This window comes from Odocoileus virginianus, chromosome 4 (genome assembly GCF_023699985.2).
Source record: "Odocoileus virginianus isolate 20LAN1187 ecotype Illinois chromosome 4, Ovbor_1.2, whole genome shotgun sequence".
NCBI lineage: Eukaryota > Metazoa > Chordata > Mammalia > Artiodactyla > Cervidae > Odocoileus > Odocoileus virginianus.
Genome location: NC_069677.1, coordinates 35,773,667 through 35,797,056, shown reverse-complemented (window position 1 = coordinate 35,797,056; position 23,390 = coordinate 35,773,667). Strand labels below are relative to the sequence as shown.

The 23,390-nt window shown below is 33.5% G+C and overlaps 1 protein-coding gene across 9 annotated transcripts in view; it reads left to right on the top strand.

The window, feature by feature from the left end:
• The window catches only part of ECT2 (epithelial cell transforming 2), a 56,185-nt gene that overhangs the window by 19,211 nt on the left and 13,584 nt on the right, over positions 1 to 23,390 (top strand). For all 9 annotated transcript variants that reach the window (XM_070466405.1, XM_070466401.1, XM_070466404.1 and 6 more), the window contains 8 exons: positions 3,722 to 3,841; positions 12,925 to 12,993; positions 14,111 to 14,221; positions 14,890 to 14,986; positions 16,832 to 16,913; positions 19,365 to 19,443; positions 19,837 to 19,956; positions 22,354 to 22,492. In XM_070466405.1, coding sequence (XP_070322506.1) covers positions 3,722 to 3,841; positions 12,925 to 12,993; positions 14,111 to 14,221; positions 14,890 to 14,986; positions 16,832 to 16,913; positions 19,365 to 19,443; positions 19,837 to 19,956; positions 22,354 to 22,492 — 817 coding nt within the window. The remainder of the gene's footprint in view (positions 1 to 3,721; positions 3,842 to 12,924; positions 12,994 to 14,110; positions 14,222 to 14,889; positions 14,987 to 16,831; positions 16,914 to 19,364; positions 19,444 to 19,836; positions 19,957 to 22,353; positions 22,493 to 23,390) is intronic.

The following is a 23,390-nucleotide window of genomic DNA, read 5'->3' as shown; positions in this document are numbered from 1 at the left end:
GGGGTTGCAAAGAATTGGACACAACTGACCAACTGAACTGAACTGAACTAAGGGTAGAGTTTAGGGTGTGAATATAGTGAGAGTTGAGATAAGATTGCTTACTCCAGACTGGGGAAGGCCTTTGTACAGTGTGCTAGGTCATTTGTTGTTAAAGAATTTTTGATAGGAAGGGAAAGATAGTAACATTTGACTTGTATTTTAGAAAGTCATTTGGTTCACTTTGAAAGAGGTATTGAAGAAGGGGAAAGAAATGGAGGCGAGATCAATTTGAAGATTATTTCAGCACTCTTGGTTAGAGATTTTAATAAACTAAACTTCTTAGGATAGTCTCAGTGAGAATGAAAAGAGGATAGATTTGAGATATATTGGAAAGGTAGAATCACTAGTTTTTAGCTAACTAATTTTATATGCGGGATTAAAACAGTAAAAATATTTCAAGAGATTGTGTCTTAAGAGTACTGAGAAGTTTTAATCTTGATGTATTTTGATGGTCTGAATATTTTTGTTTAGGATTTTTAATGAAATGTTGACTATATAAAGGAATGCTTATAAATGGTTATAGATATCTTTGCATCTTCTATTATGTTTTTTCCCAATCCCATTTCTTTTCCCTCTCTCATAGATAACCATTACCTGGAGTTTTGTGCTTACCATTTTCCTTATAGATCTATCATATATATGTGGAAAATCAAACTGTCTAAATGTAACAGTATATATTTTTTAGTCAATTGCTTTTTTCACTTGATGGAGATGTTCTTAAGATAGATCTGTGTCATTGCATGTGGCAGTAATTCATTTTCCTGTATGATTATATCCACCTAATTTTATTTTTCGTAGACATTGGAATTTGTTTTGGTGTTTTCACTGCTGTTTGTTTTTACTGTTACTAGTAGTGCTTCTGTGAGTATTCTTACTCATGGCTGCTTGAGAACATATTCTGGGCAGAAATCTGGAATTTCTGGGTCATTGGTTAAACATACTTCTGACTTTACTGGAAGTTGTTAATATGTTGGAATCTAGGTTTTGAATGGGTCTTCTGTTCTCACTGAGGCTTTTATAGGTGAAGGTTTAACTTTCATCGATTTAGGCAAATGTCTTTGGGAAAAAGGTTTAGTACTCAGCTTTCTACTTTTACTTAGATTTTGGCCTCTGAAAGTACCTCACTTTCTTGTCAGCTTATTGATGTATTTAGACAGAGGTTTTTCTTACTTCATTATTTTGTTTTCAGCAAGTAGGTGCTCACCATACTTGCAAAAATGGAAGGCCTGAATATATATATGTATTTTGGGGAAAGAGGTGGTAAACTTGTAAGAACAATTCATAATCTTTATGAAGTTTCTTACTATTTACAATGTTCTTTCTTTTCTTCTCTCTCTCCCTCCCTCCTTCCTTTCTTTAATCCTATCCTGGCCTTAGTGCTATAGTCATTTTACTTCTACATATGTTAACCCAATAATACATTATTATTTTTACTTTGAATAGTCAATATTTTAGAATTTTAATTATACCGTAAATTAACTCTTTGATACATTTAACATTTCTATCACCCCCCAAAACTCCTGTTACTATTCCTTTATGTCACACCTTTTTTCTCATTCCATCTCCTGGTAATCACTAATCTCTTCTTCGTTACTATAATTTTTTTTTTAATGTCATAAAGCAGAGTCATTGTATACAACCTGTTCCTTTGGGTTTTATCTAACTTGTGTTTATAAATAGTTTGATCCTTTTGCAGAGTAGTATGCCACTGTATGGATGTACCACAGTTTATCTATTGACTTATTAAAAGGACATTTGGGTTTCCAGTTTTGAGTGGTTATCAATAGAGCTGTTACAGACATTTGTGTACAAGTTTTATAAGGACATAAATTTTCATTTCTCTTGGGTAAACACCTAGGAGTGATACTGCTGGATCATATGGTAAGTAATGCTTGATTTAAAAAAAAAAAACTGTCAAGCCTTTTGCCAGAGGGGCTGTACAGTTTTGCTCTTCAACCAGCAACATGTAAAAGTTTCAGTTCTCACATCCTCACCATTGCTTTACGTTATCAGTGTTTTTTATTTTAGCCATTCAGACACCTGTGTGGTATTATCTCATCCTGGCTTTAATTTACATTTCAAAAAGACTAGTGATACTGAACATCTTTGTCCTTAATTGATATCTGTATATCTTGTTTTAATTGAAATAACTAAAGATTTTACTTGTTTTTAATTGGATTGTTTTCTTTCCAGAGTTTTGAGAGTTACTTTATATATTTTGGATATAGTCCTTTGTTAGATAATGTGATTTGCAGACATTTTTTTCCTATTCTATAACATGTTTTCTTGTAAGTTTTTTGCTGAGTTTTTAGTTTTGGTAAAGTCCAATTTATCATTTTTTTTTTCTTCTATACATCATGCTTTTGATTTCATATTTAAACACTCTTTACATAAGCCTAAGTCACAAGGTTTTCTCCTAGGTTTTCTTCTAAATATTTCGTAGTTGTGGGTTTTTTTCTTTAGGTCTGTGATTACTTTTGAGTTAATTTTTGTATAAAGATTATGTTTAGGCTGAGGTTCATCTGTTTTGCCTTTGGCAGATGGTGTTTTAGTACCGTGTGCTGGACAACTTGCCTTCCTACACTAAATGCTTTTGCACCTTTGTCAAAAAATTTGTATGGATTTGTTTCTAGTGTCTGTAGTCTGTTCTGTTGATCTTGAATGTTTCTCTCCACCAGTGTTGCACAGTCTTGAATACTGGAGCTTGATAGTAAGAAGCTCTTTGCCCTTCCATATGAATGTTTAGAATCAGATTTTCTTTATCTATGAAAAGTCGTGGCATTTTTGATAGGCATTAGGGTAAAATCCTTATGTCAGTTCGGGGGTGGGGGACAGTTGACATTTTTACCGTGTTGAGCCTTTCAATCCATGACCATATGTCTTCATTTATTTAGGTCTTCTTTGATTTCTTTCATCAACATTCTGTAGTTTTCAGCATCATGTATGTGATTTATTCTATTTATACTTAAGCATTTTGGTTTTTTATTGTAAATGATACTGCTTTTTAACTTTTGGTTTCAGCTTGTACAAAACTGGTTTAGAGAAATAGGATTCTTTTTCAGTGTGCCTGCATGCATGTGTGTGTGCATGCATGTGCGTGCTGACCTTGCATCCCTAAGACCTTGCTGAATTTACTTACTATTTGTAGGAGTATTTTTTTAAGATTGATAGAAGCAGCAGCATGGATACAGATGGGTCTTTTAGCTTCAAATCCAGTCTTTTTCCCCTAAACCAAGTTTTTTTTTGCTATCAGTTTAAAACATTTAGTACCTATATTAAGAGTATGATTCCTTATTGCTTTCTTCCTTAGTAACTTGAATTAAAAAAGTAGAAATCACTCTGTATCACACTAGCAATTTTAATGATTTGTAGGACTGTGATAAACTTTTACTGGATTCTAATTAATATTTTGTTACAAGATTTTATATATATATATATATATATATATATATATATACACACACACACACAGATGTGTAAATAAATAGGATAAAATAGACTAGAAAATGTTATGAGAAAAGGTCTCAAATTTAGGTTAGGAAGAAATACTTTTTTTTTCTGTTAATATCTTATCTCTCCTTTATCACTGTATATACATTATATATATATATATATAAAAACTCTTTTAAAAAACTCTTTTCTTCTTCCAGTTTACCTGATCTAGTCTTGTTTCACCCTTTAGTTGTTTCAAGTGCCATTGGAAGAGGAAGGACAACGAGGTGGGCCTATCCTTGCACCAGAAGAAATTAAGACTATTTTTGGTAGTATTCCAGATATCTTTGATGTGCACACTAAGATAAAGGTAAATTTGTATATTAGTGTGGTAGTAATTCTTTTTAGATTATGTATATTCCCTGTGATTTTTCATGTACTTCTAGTTAGCTAAATAAAATTTGTATTTAAAATTTTTTAGTCCCTCATTTATTCCTTTGAATCATTTGCCTCTTTGCTCTAGCACCTTATTAATGTTTTTTTTGCTGCTGCCTGTCTTTTTACTTTGATTAATTTGAAAATAAAGAATATAGACCTTATAAAGTCTTTTCTATTAAGATAATGTGTTTGCTAGTACTATTTTTCTTGTTTTTTACCGCTATTCATCTTGAGTTGTATGTTTTTGTTTTGTTTGTTTAAAAAACGGAAGTTGGAAAGGGTTAGAGATCATTTCATTCATTCCTCTCTCTCTCTCTCTCTCTCTCTCTCTCTCTCTATGTATCTAGTCAGATAAATTCCAAAACTGTAAAATACAATGCTGTCTACTTTTTATTATAATAATTTTCCTTTGTTGAAGGGTCACTGGATTCCAGGTATCAATCTCTCATAGTAAAGTAATTTGTGGAAAGATTTAGATGAACTCTTAAAAGTAATTTAGCTTTATTTCCTCTTCATATATGATGCCTGAGCACAACTGATTAGTTTTCTTCTCAGAACAACCCGTTTTGATGTTTATTACAGCTTTGTGGCAGTGTCATAGCCAGTGAGGTTTATTTGAGGCACAGTATTAATTGCTAATTTATCTTTTCCCTCATGTTTACTCAGTGTTACAATAAAATGATCGGTCTGAATTACAGAATGTTTTCAAACAAATACATTAACTTACTTACAAAAATATAAAAGATCTGTAAATTAATAAAAATGCAGTTTATCCAATGCTTATATTTTGTATTTTCTCAAGATTGATCATATTTCACCTATTTCTAGATTTACAAGTAAGTTTGAAGGAGTCTTTCTCTTTTTTAAAAGATTAAAAAGCTATGGAATCTCAGGCTAGTTTATCCCTATTTCCAATTAGGATTCTGAATATTTGAAGAGTAAAGTCTTCTTGGAATGGTCTTTTTTTTTTTCCTCATGAGAAACATTGAGAGGTATAAAAATAGAGTAGAATGGCAAGCAGATTTCATCTTGGTGTTTTACTGCTAATTTGTAGATCACTTGGTGTCAGTCATTTAGCCATTCTGGGCATGCAAGTTCCTATCTAATATAAAATGTTATAAACTTTCTATGTGTACAGAGTCATAATCTCAGTTTGGCAAATTTTGTTCTCTGATTCACTGGCCCTTTTTTTGTTGTTAATAATTTTTTTAGTGAATAAATGGTTATTTAAATTCTATATTGCTTTACAATTTTGAAATGTTTTGTATACATGATTTCATATAATCCCATAATAACCCTGTCTGCCCCCACTATAGTTATCTTGCCCTTCTCACTTCTTTCTCCCCAAGGGTAACCATTAGTTTGTACTCTGTATCTGTGTCTGCTTTTATGTTTCCTTCACTAGTGAGTCGCTGGAGCTTTGAAAATGATTGTTTCTCTAGTTTTCTAATATGTGCCCAATTTTTTAAGCTTCTTCTACAAACTTGGATTACCAGTATTTCAAGTAGTAGTGGTTTTTTAGCTAATTTCAGGTTTGTCATGCATTTAAAATATTAAAGCCTATAGTTTTTTCCTACCATGAAACCCATATGTGCTGTCAAACATATATTTGTAAAATAAAGGAGAAAAGGAAAAAGTAGAAAATACCTATAATTCTGTAACCCAAATACTTCCAAAATTATGCTGTATTTTCTTTGTCTTTTTTTTGCATAGCATGTTTTCTTTTCTTCCTTTTAAATGTAGCCTGCCCTTTATCGGGTACTGCCACATCCACTGAACATTACCAGGAATTCGATACTGTGATTGTCTACATTGTACAGATGTGAAACTGCTATGTAGAGATTGAATACGTTTCTAAAGTCAGTCATCTCATAAATGCTGGACATTGACTTTGAACCCTTTTTTCTCTAACTTCCCCGGTGGCTCAGAGGTTGAAGCGCCTGCCTCCAATGCGGGAGGCCCGGGTTCAATCCCTGGGTTCCATCCCTGGGTCGGGACGATCCCCTGGAGAAGGAAATGGCAACCCACTCCAGTACTCTTGCCTGGAGAATCCCATGGACGGAGGAGCCTGGTGGGCTCAGTCCAGGGGGTTGCAAAGAGTTGGACATGACTTCACTTTCACCTTTGTCTGACTTCAAAGTCTGTTCTCCTAAACCCTTATGTTTTCTTGCTCCCAACCCCCTTTCTTTATGAGATAAAATTAACATGTAGCATTGTGTTAGTTTTAGGTATACAACAATAATGGATTCATATAGGTATGTACTGCAAAATGATCACCACAATAAGTTTAGGTAAGATCTACCACCACACATAGTTTTTTTTTGTTTTTTTTTTTATGATGAGAACTTTTTAGTTTTACTTTCTTGGCAACTTTCAGATATACAAAATAGTATTGTTTATAGTCACCATACTCTACATTATATCTTCAGGACTGGAGTAAGTAAAATAACTGGAAATTTGCCTTTTGACCACCTTTACCCATTTTAACCACCCTCTTTCCCCTGTCTCTGGCAACTGCCAGTCTGTAACTATGAGATTTTTGTGTATGTTTTTTGTGGGGTTTTTTTAGATTCCACATATAAGTGAGATCATATAGTACTTACCTTTCTCTGACTTATCTCATGTATCATAATGCCCTCAAGGACTATACATGTTATTACAGAAGGCATAATGGCTTTTTCATGGCTAAATAATATTTTGTTGTATATACCACATTTTCTTTATCCATTCATTAATTAATGGACGTTTAGGTTCTTTCCATGTCCTAATTTACTAATGCTATATTGCTTCTTGATTATCATGCTGTAGATATATTCTTTTAGTATATAAATGAGTAAATCATGTAAATATGGCTTAAACTTGTACAGTTTTTCATATCATATTGGTATGGTATTCCTGAGAAGCACTGGTATTTATTTGTATTTTATAGCATTGCATAGTGGTTACAAATTTGGACTGTGGAATAAAGTAGATTTGGGTTCAAAGTAAGTTAACATTAATTGCTTCAGTTTTCTTCTCTGTAAAATGGGGATAGTAGTGTCAGAATCATGAGTGGTTGTTTTGTGAAGGATTAAAATCATTTTTTACCCACTGTGTTTACAACCACTCTCTGGCAGTTAGATTTATGTCAGTAGATGTTTGCTGAATATTGGTCATGCTACTTTTTAAATGTCCCAATCAGGATCGGAAGTTAAATTTATTTTGTCATCTTAGATGTGTACACCTTTAGCGTCATTCTTCATTTGTCTGCAACTTACAGCATGCAGCATGCTAATAGTTATCTTAATATGAGGATGTCTGAGATTATTATCAGCATCTTTTTCTGTGTGTGAATTTTTCCTTTTCAGCGCTAATCAGCATTGGTTCTTGATGTGCAAATACCTGCTGTGTATTGAACTATGAAGAAACAAAAGAGCAAGAGAGGAGTTGAGGCAGGACCTTTTCTTTCTGTGTTTATGCTTTGTTATTTGTTAATTTAGTGTTAAGTCTCAGGGTACCTTGAACTTGTTTCAGGAACAGGTTTGTATTGGGGAATCTGCTGATTTGGTGTCTTGTGCAGTGACCTTAGTGTAAAAGAGAAACCCATCTTGTGTAAAGTAGATGGTAATGGTATAGAAGAAATCTTAGCAAGGACGAAAAGAAAGAAAGAGCTTAACTTCTTAATTCAATCTGTTTACAACTTCCTCTACTTTCTAAATAGGCTTTGGGAGCTCTATGCTCAATGTCTTAGAACTATAGAATTTTCCTTTCTTACTCCCAGGAGGTAATGTTGGGAGCATCCTATGGAGAATTGTGTATGGACAAGGAGGAGACATGTCCCAGGGTCTGTACTAAACTGAGTCAAGCATATTCCCACAGAAACATTGTAAGAAATGGTGGCGCTATGACTAATACTCTTGGGGGCTCACCTGCCCACCTGACTCCCCGTTTCTAATGGCGATAACTGTGCTATAGATCTCGTAGAGTGACATGGAATCTGGAGTCAGGCGAGCATGAGTGTGAGTACTGGTTCACAAGTGTGTGATTTGGGGCAAGTTAATCTCTCTAAGCCTTAGTTTCTTTATTACTTAGTCTCTGAGCTGGCCAAGTGATTAGGGCAGAGATCTTAAAAGGCTCAAGGATTTAAAGGTTAACCAGAAACTGGACTTTTTCAGGTGGCCTAGAGATTATTTTGCTTTCTGATTGTAATGGTCTCATAAAACTATATACCGCCATCCTGTAATTGTTTACACTTTAAAAATGTACCACTAGATTATATTTGCAGAGCTATAGGTTTTTTCTCTTTTACATCACAGTTTTCCAAATATCTCCCATATTTATATTAAATACATAGGAAAAGATAGTTAATAGTAACTTACTGAGCACTATTCTTTGTTAGGGTTTCTTCTAAGTGCTATACAAATATTAGCTAATTTAATCCTTTATGAGATAGGAGTCATTGCTATACTTATTTTTCAGAATAGAAAATTGAGGCACTTATAGGTTAAGTAATTTGCCGAAGGGCACAAAACTTAACATGCTCTAGAGCCAGTATTTAAAACTAATTAGTCAGTGCTAGAATTCACTGCATTATATTGTTCCAAGATTATCCTTATGTATAATCCTTTTATTCTTTCTTTCAAGTGCAATTTTAAATAGTTAAATCTTAATTCTTGACTCTGTGGGCTGTTTAATTATTCTTGCTTGAGTTCACCTTTACACTACTGAAAGTAAAGTTTTTCCCTTTTGACTTTTCTGAATCTGCAGAGTATAGCATGTGAAGTTAAGTGAAGTGAAAGTCACTCAGTCATGTCCGACTCTTTGCGACCCCATGCACTATATAGTCCATGGAATTCTTCAGGCCAGAATACTGGAGTGGGTAGCCTTTCCCTTTCCCAGGGGATCTTGCCAACCCGGGTATCTAACCCAGGTTTCCTGCATTGCTGGCGGATTCTTAACCAGCTGAGCCACAGAGGAAGCCCAGAGTATAGGATAATAGTTCTTAAATTATTTGGTTTCAGGATCCCTTTTCATTCTTAAAAAATGATCGAGGAACTTGTGTTTATGTGGGTTTTATTTATTCATATTAACTGTTTTTGAAATTGAAACAGAAAGTTTAAAAATACTTTTAAAGATGCCTCAGTTTTTTAACAGTTTCATTGAAGTATATTTTACATCTTTAAACTCAACCTTTTTTAAAATATATGATTCAGTGATTTTAATAAGCCACCAAATCATGCAACTGTCACCATATACATTTTAGAACATCTTCATCTTCCCCACTAAGATCCTTCATGCCCATTCTTAGCCCTGGTCCAGGCAACCATTAATCTACTTTCTGTCGTACAAATTTGCCTTTTCTACACATCCCGTATAACATAAATATATAATAGGTAGTGTCTTATGTCTGCCTCCTTTAACTTAGTATATTTTTGAATTTCATCTATGATTTAGCATGTTAGTAGTTTGTTCCTTTGTGTGGCCAGATAATAGTCCATTATAAGGATATGCTGCATTTCTTTATCCATTCACCAGTTGATAGAAATTTAGGTTGTTTCCAATTTTTGGCAGTTATGAATCATGCTGATATGAACATTGTCTGCAAATCTTTGGGTGTGTTTTCATTCTCTTCCATAGATACTTAGGAGTAGAATTGCTGGGTTATATTGGCAGTCTTCATTTAAAATATTTGAGAAACTATCAGGTTTTCACATCATTTTATATTCTTAATAGTAATGTATCAGCGTTCAAATTTCTATCCATTCTTGCCGGTACTTATATGTTTTCTTTTATAACCATTCTAGGATATAAAATGATTTTATTTGCATTTCCCTAATGATTAATGTTGTTGAACATCTTTCATCTACTTCTTTTTCATTTGTATATTATCTTTGTGAAATGTGTGCTTAGATCTGGTGCCCATTTTTTGGTTGGGTTGTGTGTTGGCTTACCAAGTTGTAAGGGTTCTCTGTAAATTCTTGGTACAAGTCCTTTATCAGCTATGTGTTTTGCAGGTATTTCCTCCCAGCCTGTTGTTGCTTATTTCATTTTTTTAATGGTGTCTTTGGAAGTACCAAAATTTTTAATTTTGATGAAGTCTGGTTTATCCATTTTTTAAAATGTAATTTGCTTTTGCTGTTTCATCTAAGAAATTTTTGCCTAACCCAAGATTTTGAAGATTTTCTCCTATGTTTTCTTCTAGAAGTTGTTTTGTTTTAGCTCTTACAGTTAGATCTATAACTTATCTTAAGTTCATCTTTGGCTAAGGTGAAGGTTTAAAGATCATCTTTTTATATGTGGATATACAATATTAAGAAGAGGTGGCAAGAATACACAGAACTATACAAAAGAGATCTTCATGACCCAGATAACCATGATGCTGTGATCACTCACCTAGAGCCAGACATCTTGGAATGTAGAGTCAGGTGGGCCTTAGGAAGCATCATTACGAACAAAGCTAGTGGAGGTGATGGAATTCTAGTTGAGCTATTTCAAATCCTAAAAGATGATGCTGTGAAAGTGCTGCACTCAATATGCCAGCAAATGTGGAAAACTCAGCAGTGGCTACAGGACTGGAAAGGTCAGTTTTCATTCCAATCCCAAAGAAAGGCAATGCCAAAGAATGTTCAAACTACTGCACAATTGCACTTATCTCACACACTATTAAAATAATGCTCAAAATTTTCAAAGCAAGGCTTCAGTGCTATAGGAACAGAGAACTTCCATATGTTCAAGTTGGATTTAAAAAAGGCAGAGGAAGCAGAAATCAAATTGCCACCATCTGTTGGATCATTGAAAAAGCAAGAGAGTTCCAGAAAAACATCAGCTTCATTGACTACGCTAAAGCATTTGACTGTGGATCACAATAAACTGTGGAAAATTCTGAAAGAGATGATAATACCAGACCACCTGACCTGCTTCGTGAGAAATCTGTATGCAGGTCAAGAAGCAACAGTTAGAACCAGACATGGAACAGCAGACTGGTTCTAAATTGGGAAGAATTATGTCAAGGCTGTATATTGTCACCCTGCTTATTTAACTTATATGAAGAGTACATCATGAGAAATGCTGGACTGGATGAAGCACAAGCTGGAATCAAGATTGCCAGGAGAAATATCAATAATCTTAGGTATGCAGATGACACCATCCTAATGGCAGAAAGCGAAGTGGACCGAAAGAGCTTCTTGATGAAAGTGAAAGAGGAGAACGAAAAAGCTGGCTTAAAACTCAGCATTCAGAAAACTAAAATCATGGTATCCTGTCCCACCACTTCTGGCAACTAAATGGGAAACAATGGAAACAGTGACAGACTTTATTTTCTTGGGCTCCAAAATCACTGCAGATGGTGATTGCAGCTATAAAATTAAAAGATGCTTGTTCCTTAGAAGAAAAGCTATGACAAACCTAGATAGCATATTAAAAAGCAGAGCCATTACTTTGCCAACAAAGATCCATCTAGTCAAAGCTATGTTTTTTCCAGTAGTCATGTATGGATGTAGGAGTTGGACTATAAAGAAAGCTGAGTGCCGAAGAATTGATGCTTTTGAACTGTGGTGTTGAAGACTCTTGAGAGTCCCTTGGACTGCAAGGAGATCCAACCAGTCCATCCTAAAGGATATCAATCCTGAGTGTTCATTGGAAGGACTGATGCTGAAGCTGAAACTCCAATACTTTGGCCACCTGATGGGGAGAACTGATTCATTTGAAAAGACTTTGATGCTGGGAAAGATCGAAGGCGGGAGGTGTAGGGGATGACAGAGGATGAGATGGTTGGATGACATCACCAACTCGATTGACATGAGTTTGAGCAAGCTCCAGGAATTGGTGGTGGACAGGGAGACATGGTGTGCTACAGTCCATGGGGTCACAAACAATTGGACACGACTGAGTGACTCAACTGAACTGAACTGAACTCATGCAGTTTTTAAAATATACATTAATAATAATAACACCTTATGTGGTAGCATAAATAACATGTTCTTTTTGAAAAATAACTAATTTCCAAAACAGAAACAGTAAAGCGTGATGTTGATTTGTTTTGCTTTTTTTTGTCTGACTTAATAGAAAACTTGTTTCTTCTGTCTACTTCTTAATTCATTCTTTTTCAGTATCACACATCATGTCGCCTCTATATGACTCTGTTGTATCCTTATAAGAGAATCAAGGAGTCAAATAATGCCTTCATATTGTATGAAAATAGTTTAATCTTATGGATCCCACATGTGTTGGGAGAGCATCTGCATGTAACGGTTTGACAACCTCTTGTATAAGTTTATTGATTAATTTCTACTTTAAAGTCACTTTTAGAATTTCAGTTAGGGCATGTCATTTCTTGCCATTTCATTTTATCATCTGGTTTTATTACCTTAGAAAGCTTTTAAATATCTTCTAAATTTTTACTAATAAGTAATATTTTAGGATGATGATTGAGAAAATTTACTGCTCCGGAATTAGCAGACTATGATCAATGGACCAAATCCAGCCAGTTTAGCATTTTGGTTAAGTTTTGCTTACTTTCATAAAGGGAGTTTTATTGATACACAGCCACTCACAATTATTTATATATTGTTTATGGTTCTATTCTACAAAGACAGAATTGAGGACTTGTGACAGAACCATATGGCCTGCAAGCTGTAAAATATTTACCATTTGGCCCTTTAAGTAACGTTTGCTGACCTCTATTAGAGATTATAGTTTCTAATGGCTGATGCTTCAACAGCCAAAATCAAAAGTGCTTTTCTGTAATTAATTAATTAATTAGTGAACCAATCAGCTGTATAAATTAATTACATTTGCACATCATACTGAGAAATTAGACTGTCTTACTGCTTTGACATTCTTTATGTTTTCTTAAATTATCTTTCAAAGGATATTTTTCTTGTAGTCAAAAAGTTAATTTCTTACTGAGAATGTTACTGTTATACATGCCAAATTAAGGTACTCTGTAAAGTATGTCTTTCAAATGAATATTCAGATTTTAAGAGATGCTAAAGTGATTGTCAGAATCATTTATTGTCTCATTTTGTGTTTTTTCAGGATGATCTTGAAGACCTTATTGTTAGTTGGGATGAGAGCAAAAGCATTGGTGATATCTTTCTTAAATATGTAAGTAATTTTGTTTCTTTTTTTAGTATTCAGATTAAAGTATCATCTCATCAAGAAATGGCAGGGAATGAAAGTTACCTGTTTAAATATGAGAACTTTTTAAAAACTTAGGCATTGTTGTGTTTGTAAAATATTTTGAAAGTGTTCTTGTCTTCTGAAACATGCCGTCCATACTAACTGTTGTGTTACAGTCATTTTACCATATATCATGTTATTTGCCCATCGTAAACAGCCATAGATTAATGATTTTTTAAAGTTTTCTATAATTGAGTTTTGTTTTTTCCTTTCCTTAGTTGATAGCACTTTTTACTGTCTTTGTGTCTGCATAAAACCTTCCAATGAACTGTTTCTTCTCTAAGAACATAGGTTAAGTTTATTAAATAAAGCATATTAGTTTTGAATGAGGTGCCACAAATAGAATTTATAAATTTCCTTCAGTCTCTTTGGATATGATTCAGTCCTACCAGGTAAGTTTCAGTGCCTTGGATTCTTGCCCATTTAGTTTTGATTTCTAAGGTCTCCTAACTTTAGTCCTTACCATATAGCCGTTAGATGTTCTTTCTGGTTGACTGAGAATTTCAAATATGCAAATTATTGTCCCAGATCTTTTTGGTACCTCTTGGTCTCAATTTATCAAGACATTTTCCTTGTACTTCAAAATTGCCCAGTACAGTTGATCTTTTAATGGTTGTTTGGATCCTTCAAAAGATAATAGCATGTTCTTGGGTTCTTCATAGATCAACTATAATTGCTACTGTATTCTAAATTAATAGAAGTTTTAAAACTTTGTCATGTTTATCAATACAATAAGCTTATATTGAAGTTCAACAAAGATACATCAACTTTTGTTTGTTTCTGAGTATTTATTTGCTTTTCAGGTTTTAGGCTCTGTTTAACAATTGATGCATTTTCTTTATTAGTTAACTCACTATGAATTAACTCACTATGAAATAAACTGCCTGTATTTACCTTGAGAAGAAATTTATTTTGAACTTTTCTTTTGTATCTGGTATGTCGGATTTTGACTACTGGTTATTCAACTTTAAGTTTCATTGACTAAGGGTAACAGCCATCACAAATTAATGTGTTTTGGGTTTTTTTGTTTGCCTGTTACTAGTCCAAAGATTTGGTGAAAATCTATCCTCCCTTTGTGAACTTCTTTGAAATGAGCAAGGAAACTATTATTAAATGTGAAAAACAGAAACCAAGATTTCATGCTTTTCTGAAGGTAATGTATATTTCTTTGAAATAAAAATCAGAGAATTATTTTCTGAAGGAATTTATTAAAATTAAATTTTAATAGTAAAGATATATCTTTTAGTAAAGATACATCCACGTCAGAACACCTTAATGTTATGTGTTTAGTTTTACTTGAAAGTGGCAGTGATGTTCAGCATCACAAGGTTTGATATGCCACAAGCAGGATCCAAGAGGCAGTGGAGTGAATATGAATGTTGTGTGTGTGTGTTTTTTAAGTTATGCATATTCTAGTTCTCAAACAGTTTTAAAATTTTTCCAATGAGATCTTGCTTTGCTTTTAATGATTTTCTTATTGCTGGCTTACTTTGTTTATCTAAATGGTATCAGCATAATTAATATTTTAAAAATTTTTTCTTTTTGAATGATGTAGATTTAAGAAAAACTGAAATGAAATGTAAAAGAGTGCTTAGAGGAACTCACTCTCTGTTTAAGGTGTTAATCCTTGGCTTGCCAAGAGGCTATTTTAGGCCTTGGGGAATTACTGAACCACAATAATCTGCCAGAGAACAACTACCACCCTACTTCTCCCATTCTTATCAGGGCACAAATGATAAGGTGTAATCTAAGAAATGTAATGTATAATAATCTTTGCAGAAAACGTTAAAAATAAATTTTGAATAAATTAATTCTTTTCAGATAAACCAAGCTAAACCAGAATGTGGACGGCAAAGCCTTGTTGAACTTCTCATCCGACCAGTACAGAGGTTACCCAGCGTTGCGTTACTTTTAAATGGTACCTGTCTGATCTCTTTCCAGACAATTTTGGATGTTTTTATGTAATTGTCTAAAAAACTGGCAAAATTTCTCATTTTCAAAGTGCTCTTGGGTTTCAGTTTTAAAGATTGTATCTTTTATGTAGAAAATATCTTTATGGATAATCTGAATAATCACTGGTGCTACAAAAATTAACTCTGGCCTAGAAATGCTTCATTTGTTGTGAAATCAGTTTTACTAACTAGTATTGAACTTTCTGCCTCCCTCCTAAAAGTCTTCTTACATTTCATGGTATGTCACTGATTCCCAAACAGTTTACATCCACATAAAATTCACCCACAAAATCACAAGATGAGAGATGATTACGATGTCTGAAGTTATTTAGTCTTTTTCTGAGTCTTAGTAAAATTCTTTATGCTTGATCTTATGCTTTTTTTTCCTTACAGTGTGCAGAACACTCTTGAAACATCCATCCATTTATTCTAAAACTTAAATTATAGATTTCAATGAAAAGGACATCTATAGCAGAGTTAATTTTTGTGAATAAATTTTACCTGCATGAAAAGAAAGGTGTATTTATATGCTTTTATATTTACCTGACTAAAGTAGTGAATAGGTCTAGAACAGTGTCAGTTTTTATATTTTTAAATTTAAATTTTATACTTTTAAATATAAGTATGAGAACTAAATTGCATAAAACAGGAATAAGTGTAACAAAGCATTTTGACCTCTAGACCTTAACTACAATAGTGTGTGTAGGAGGCTTAAGGAGACTAAGTTTGTGACTCTTTTTATCTATTATTGTCTTTGAAATATATTGGTTAAACTATGAATTGTGGTAGTAACTATAAAAATTGGTAATTTTTATTCTCTTTGAGGTTACCTAATATAGTTCAGAATTACTAGCATATAAAATGATTTCCACAGTCTTTAAAAACTATTCTATTTTACAGATTACAAGGAAAATTTATGAATATGCAATCTTTTAAACTTTATAAAATAGGCTATTTCTTTTTTTATTTATCTTCATTGTTGTTTTATTAAGTACTTACAGCAATCCATCAAATGTTGTCATGACTAAAATGAACTTGGTTTCTTAGCCTTTCTTCTATTATTCCACTTAAAAGATTTGGTGGGTGGGGGAAGATATAGGGAACCATTGGGTAGAACATTATAAGCAACTTGGGTAAGAAGAGTCAAAGACTAAGCACCTCATTGAATATAAACTAAAGAAAACCTTCCCTTCACACCGGCTGCTCTCTGTGATGGAGCCGTGGGCCCCACTATGAAATATAGCATGTATAATGACTTCTTAGTTAACTGAGGATCATGAATTCAGAGAGAGTTTGAAGAATTTAGGAGTCATCAAACTTTACTAGAAGGGAATTGAAATAGTGAAAGAAAATCTGGTACATATTCGGAAAATTTATTCAGTGAAAAAATGTGGAAACTTATTTAATACATTTAAGAAGAGAGCTCTTAAGGGTGCTCAGATACTCAGTCGTGACCAACTCTTTGCAACCCTGTGGAGTGTAGCCCACCAGGCTCCTCTGTCCTTGGGATTCTCCCAGCAGGAATACTGGAGTGGGGTGCATTTCTCCAGGGGATCTTCCCGACCCAGGGATTGAACCCACATCTCTTAATGTCTCTTGTTTTGGCAAGTGGATTGTTTACCACTAGCACTGCCTGGGAAACTCGTTCTTAAGGGAACATTGTATAAAAACTCTTTTTTAAAAGGAAAAGTTAGATACTATTTTTTTAAATTAAACTGTGTCTGTCACAGTGGACAGCATTTTTAAGTCATAGTTGGAAAACCATTTAATTTCTTTTAATCATAGAGAAAATATTTGATAAAATATTACAGATCTTAAGAAGCACACATCTGAAGAAAATCCTGACAAAAGCACTCTAGAAAAAGCTATTGGATCACTAAAGGAAGTAATGACGTAAGTACATTATTGCAGTTTTTTTGTTATTCCTTAGATTTACAGTGGAATTGGTGAAACAGAATTGTGAATAGCAAAAGATCAATAACAAAATTCTGTAAAATAGTATCTAAATTATTTTTAGTAGTGTAGTCACATATTAAAATGTTAGAAGTATTGTTAAGATGTGATTAATCAAAAACATACTTGTGAACGTATACTATTATGTAGAGGGTAACTGGTTTAGAAATTTGAAAATGTTATAAATGCACTAATAGACATTTTCTTTATATATTTCCTGTCTTAGCTTGGTTTTGTCTTCATATTCTTATTAACTACCCAAATGGAACTTGGGAATTTGACCATGATGAAATGAAAATGTTAATATGTTTTTCACATTAGTTTTGACTTTTTTTTTCTTACTTTGAATTCTGTGGACTTAAATTGGTAGGATTTGTTGGAGATGTGTTCAAAGTACAAACTCAATGAAATTTACTAGGGGAAATTGATTATTAAACTTAAGCTGCTTACTGTAGGTCTAACTTGGAGACAGCATTGATCAGAAATTTTTTCTGACTAATACGATCAGAATTAAAAGCTCTATTGCTGTTAATTGTTTTGCTTCCTAAGGATGAGGATATAGCACCTTTTTGAACTTTACATATAAGCATATTCAGTCTATTTAATTAAATAGCTTCTGAGATTCCATGAGGTCTTTTTTTTTTTTTTTTTTTCCCATGAGGTCTTTTGTATGATATATAGTTTCTTTTAAAAAAAAAAATCTAAAACCTAGCACCTGGATTCCTTGTTTGGCTGCACGAGGCCTTAGCTGCTGCATTCAAGCTTTGTCTGGTTGCAGAGAGCAGGGACTGCTCACCGTTGCAGTGTGCAGGCTCCTCACTGCAGTGGCTTCTCTTGTTGGCTCCAGGCATGCAGGCTTCAGTAGTTCCAGTGTGTGGGCTCAGCATTTGTGGCGCCCAGGCTCACTTGCTCCTTGGCACGTGGAATCTTCCCAGAACAGGGATCAAACCTGTGGTCCCTGCATTGGCAGGCAGGTCCTCAACCACTGCCTCCATGGAAGTCCTGAAATAGAGTTTCTTAAAATACTTGTAAGGACCTCCTAGATAGAAGTTACCAGCTCTAGGGTCCAGGAGTAGAATAATGCCCAAATTAATGGATATGAGCTTCTGTTGCTACTGAAAGCATTATGCATATTTTGGTTTTTGCTTATGCTTGTATTTTATATGTTGATCAGCCAACCATCATGCTTTTGGTTTGTTGTTTTGGGATCAGGATAGTAGTGTTTTTCAACACTTGGTGGTTTAACATACACATTCTTTACCTTGATCCTTTCTACAAACTGTGAATTATGCAGTCAGTGTTAACATATTTTCATAAAAGAAAGATGCTTTTAATTTTGTTGATCTTTTTCTATTTTTTTTTATAGTCTCTAGTTCATAACTTTTGATTTCCTTTTTCCTGCATGCTTTAGATTTAGCTTGCTCTTACCTCCCCCCCACACCCCCAGTGTGTTAAAGTAGAAGATTAGGATATTGATTTGAGCTTATTTTTTTAATTGTTTACTTTTATAGCTGTAAATTTCCCTTTAAAAACTGCTTTAGTCATGTTCTTGCTTTTTGTTCTTACCTGAAACTGTTTTCTGATTTCCCTTGTGATTACATCTTGACCTATTGGTTGTTCAGGAGTTTGTTGTTTAATTACCACATATTTGTGAATTTTTGAAGTTTCCTTTTGATACTGATTTTCTAATTTCACTTCACCATTTATAGAAAATATACTTTGTATTATTTCATTCCTTTTAAACTTCCTGAGGCTTATTTTATGGCTTAACCTGGTGAAGGTACCATATATATTGTGCTCTTATTGGATATTTTCATTATTTTACTTTTAGTCTATTCATGTCTTTGATGTAAAGTGTATCTTTTGTAGATAGGATATAATTAGGCTTGCATTGTTTGAGACATTGACTTGAGGTGACTTGAAAAGCCTCTTTATACTTTGCTGGGGGGTTTTTTAGTTGTTTTCAGGCAAAGTATATATTTTTCCTCTTATTCCATCTTGTCTGGAAACAATAGTCTTAATTTTTATTTCAGTGAAATGATTAGCATATGATTTGGGAATGATTTGCATAAAACCTTACCTGAACTTAGAACTTCTGAACCTGCAGTTTATACCAGTGTAATGTATTTTAGGAAGTGTATAATGAATATAGTTTAAAGTGAGAGAGAGAGAATGTAGTAAGAAGTAAAGCAAAACTTACTTTTCTGAGGGATTCTATGAAAATTTTTTTAATGTAGTGGGATACTTTTAGGGAATATAATAACTGGTATGATTATCAAGATTAAGATATATTCACATGGAGGGATTGTGTGTGTGTATGTGTGACACAAGATGTGTATATATACAGTTTTTATAGTCTGTTGTTTTAAAAATAACTTTATTCATTTTCAGCCATATTAATGAGGACAAGAGAAAAACAGAAGCCCAAAAGCAAATTTTCGATGTTGTTTATGAGGTAGATGGATGTCCAGTAAGTATTCATTTTTGATGATTGTCGGCTTATTTTCTTTTTGTCATAGTTGACCCTTGAACTACTGGGAGTTAAGGGCACCAACCCCCTGCCCAGAGCAGTAGAAAATCTGCATATAACTTTATTGTTGGCACTCTTGTTTCTGTGCTTTTGTATTCGTGGATTCAACCAATCATGGGTCATGTAATACTGTAGTACTTATTTACTAAAGAAAACAAAAACTGTATAAGTGGACCAGTGCAGCTCAAACCTGTGTTGTTCAAGGTCAGCTGTATTTAGATTCTGCCAGTTATCATGTAAACAGAAACTTGGCACAACTTTCTTTTTAATTATAACTTTAAAAATTATTTACCATGAAGTAATTTCTTTTATTAATATTTTCAATCTATTCAGGCTAATCTTTTATCTTCTCACCGAAGTTTAGTTCAGCGAGTTGAAACAATTTCTCTAGGTGAGCACCCCTGTGACAGAGGAGAACAAGTAACTCTCTTCCTCTTCAATGACTGCCTGGAGGTAAAGTTGTCCTTCATACAGGGTAATAACACTGCTGTTTTGTGTGACTTCATTGAATTGTTAAAACTAAGCTTTGATTGAAACAATAAGTTTTAATTACATTAGTTGATTTAAGAAGTTTAAAGTAAAGTGAATTTTAATCACTTTTTTGATGAAACCAATTGTTGGTTTAATGCTATAAATTGAATGCTTTTAGGAGAAGACCTAATATTAAGAAGTCTGATAATTTTTCATAAGTTCAAATCCATGTCAAAATGAAAATTTAGTTTATTTCCATGCAAATAAATGCCTAGATCAAGAATTTTAGGAACTTCTTGTATGTATGTATATTTCTTTAAGATTTACAAAATAAGTATGACTTCTTTTTAAAATTAAGTACATTTTCCCAGAAGAGAAATCCATATTTTGTTGAAGAAGGGCATAACTTGATTATTTAATATAATGAATTATAAATCCCTGCCAATGAAACCGTAGCCCACCGGGCTCCCCATCCATAGAATTCTCCAAGCAAGAATACTGGAGTGGGTAGCCATTCCGTTCTCCAGGGGATCTTCCCAACCCAGGGGTTAAACCCGGGTCTTTATCCTCTTTAATCCTTGGAGAGTTGTGGCTTACTTTAAATTTTTTTATTTTACTTCCCCTTCAATTTTTGTGGTGTCTTCTACAACTGGCTTGTTGACTTCCTTCCACTTTAATTCGTGCCGTTGGTCATTCCTTGTAGCCTCCAAGTCTGTTATCTCATAGCTTGGCCTCTCACTTTCTTCATCCTTCCTGAATTCAGTGCCTTTTTTTTCCTACTCTCTGTTAGTCTTCATGTCAAAATCACATTAACTGTAACAGTTCTATTTCTAACATTAAATTTGGAGCCCAAATTTTCGATCTTTAGATTTATAAGCTCTTATTCTTTAGCTTGTTTGTTTGTTTGTTTTTAAAAAAACATCAAAACTTAGAGCAGATTTGGAATGAAGAGAATGGTAAGTGTTAGAAACATTTAAAATGAATAAGATCTGAACTGACTTCACTTAGACATGACAGGTGATGTATCTATATCTTGAGTTCTTACCTTGATGGACTAGCATTTGTATCATCAGTATTAATACTTGTCATTGTTTTTCCTTTTTAAAATAAGCCTTAAAATTTTTTATTTTACTTAGCTAAATTAAAAGTACATTCAAATATTATAGTGGAAATTAAAGAATTGCTTTTTTTCACCATATTAATGTAAATGGGCTTTTAATATTTGGTATCTATCATAGATCTGTGTCATATTTCTGCATCAATGTGAATTTGATACTGCCTTTTGATCTTTTTTCATTAACCAACACAGATAGTACATATTTCAACCTTACTTTGTCATATTCATCATGATGAATATGACCAATCAATCTCAATTCATTAAGTAACTTTATCTAAATTATTTTGTGTTAGTGTCTTTTAGTTAATGATTATAAGCCCAAATGGTAAAGAATCCGCTTGCAATGCGGGAGACCTGCGTTTGATCCCTGGGTTGGGAAGATTCCCTGGAGAAGAGAAAGGCTACCTACTCCAGTATTCTGGCCTGGAGAATTCCATGGACTTTACAGTCCAAGGGGTCACAGAGTCGGACATGACTGAGCAACTTTCGCTTTCATAAGCCCAAGAGATATTTTTTTAAAAAGGACAAAATAATATACTATGATTTCATGGAAATGAAAAATTTAAAGACCTTATAAAATTCTCAGAACTTATGTACATCATGAGTCACAGGATCCTTTCTGATTTTGCTCCTGTCTTCTCCAGCAATACTTTACCTGTCTTTCCCTTTGGTGAGTTCCCAGTTTAATTAAAGTTATATCAGCACCTTGACTTTATAATTTGCACTGATTTATACTGTTACTTTCACTTTCTTATTTCTCAATAGTATGTAAGTGTCATGAGAACCAGAACCAATTCTGTATTATTCGCTCCTTTATCCTCAGTTTCTTGCATGGGATCTGAGATAATTGTGAATTCTGTTCTTAAACTGAAGTCAGTTATTTTTTTGAACCCAAGGCAGTGATCCCAGAGCAACTATTCTCCTTTCCGAATTCAAGGCCTTTTATTGAAGATTCCATCATCCTTTGATCCCATTACTTCTCACAATGCTTCTAAGTTCTTTCACACCTCTGGGATCTTTTCCATAGATCTGTTTTCCTGACTTTTGAGCTCTTTTCATTTGAATGTGAACAATTCTATTACGTAGTTACATGTATGAATTTGTCACATAGTAACTATGCTACTTACAGATAATAATTTTGTAATGACTGATACTTAAATGAGCTGCATATAGATTTATGTGACTAGTGCCATTTTATTTTTAAGCATTTTGTGTTTGTTTTTGTTACTGACATCAACTTTTTTTTTCCCCCCAATAATCAGATAGCAAGAAAACGACACAAGGTTATTGGTACTTTTAGGAGTCCTCATGGCCAGACCCGACCCCCAGCTTCTCTTAAGCATATTCATCTAATGCCTCTTTCTCAAATTAAGAAGGTGCTAGACATACGAGAGACAGAAGGTATGGTCATTGTATAAACTGTTGGCTAAATAAAAATAGTTTATATTCATTGAAGGTTTAATTCCCTTATATGTATATTTTTAAACTGGTAAAGTATTTTTCAAGATTGTTGATTAGTTCTGGCAAAGTAGTTGTTCTTTACTTTTATCCCACTACATTTCTAGGAACTGATTTGATTTTTAATTTTTTTCAAAAGAAAGTACTGTTTCATTCTATAGAATATCTTCATTTCTTAAGATACAAAGAGCTTTTAAATGGTTACATGGGTTAAAATAGTGCCCATTTTCCCCATTCCCACACCAAAACTTATTCCTTCAGAATCCAAAAGCAGTTGTTGTGTAATACCTGTGCATCCACGTCTTATAACATTTCCTGTTGCCAGTGGCTGCATTGTGAGGGATACATTCAGGATATCACCAGAAATAGATATGCATGAGTAAATATACCCAAAGTAACTATGGTAGACTCAATGTGGGCTCATGTATATTAAGGAAAGCTTTTCCTCTAAACTTTGGGAATGTTAAGAGAGGGTTCTTTGAAGGTTTGAGATTGATAGAAGTTTATACCTACCATAAGCAATATCATTTTTTAAAATAGTAACTAATAATATGTATGCTTGGCAATATTTTGCTTGTTTAGGCATATATTTTTACATTGTAAGCTGGTTCTATCAGTGATCCTATCCTCGAATGAAGGAAAGCTTTCAATTTATGAGAAACAAAGAAAACTTGAATAGCAGCTTATATTGCTCTCTTTACTCAGTTGTCAAATTCTGGATTTATTAAGGGCTCCATAGAGCATTTACTTAAATTGTCTATATTTTTTGGATTATAATTATGGAAGACTTCATTGTTTAAAATAGGTTCTGTTTTAGCATCTTGATCAGAAAATCTTTTGT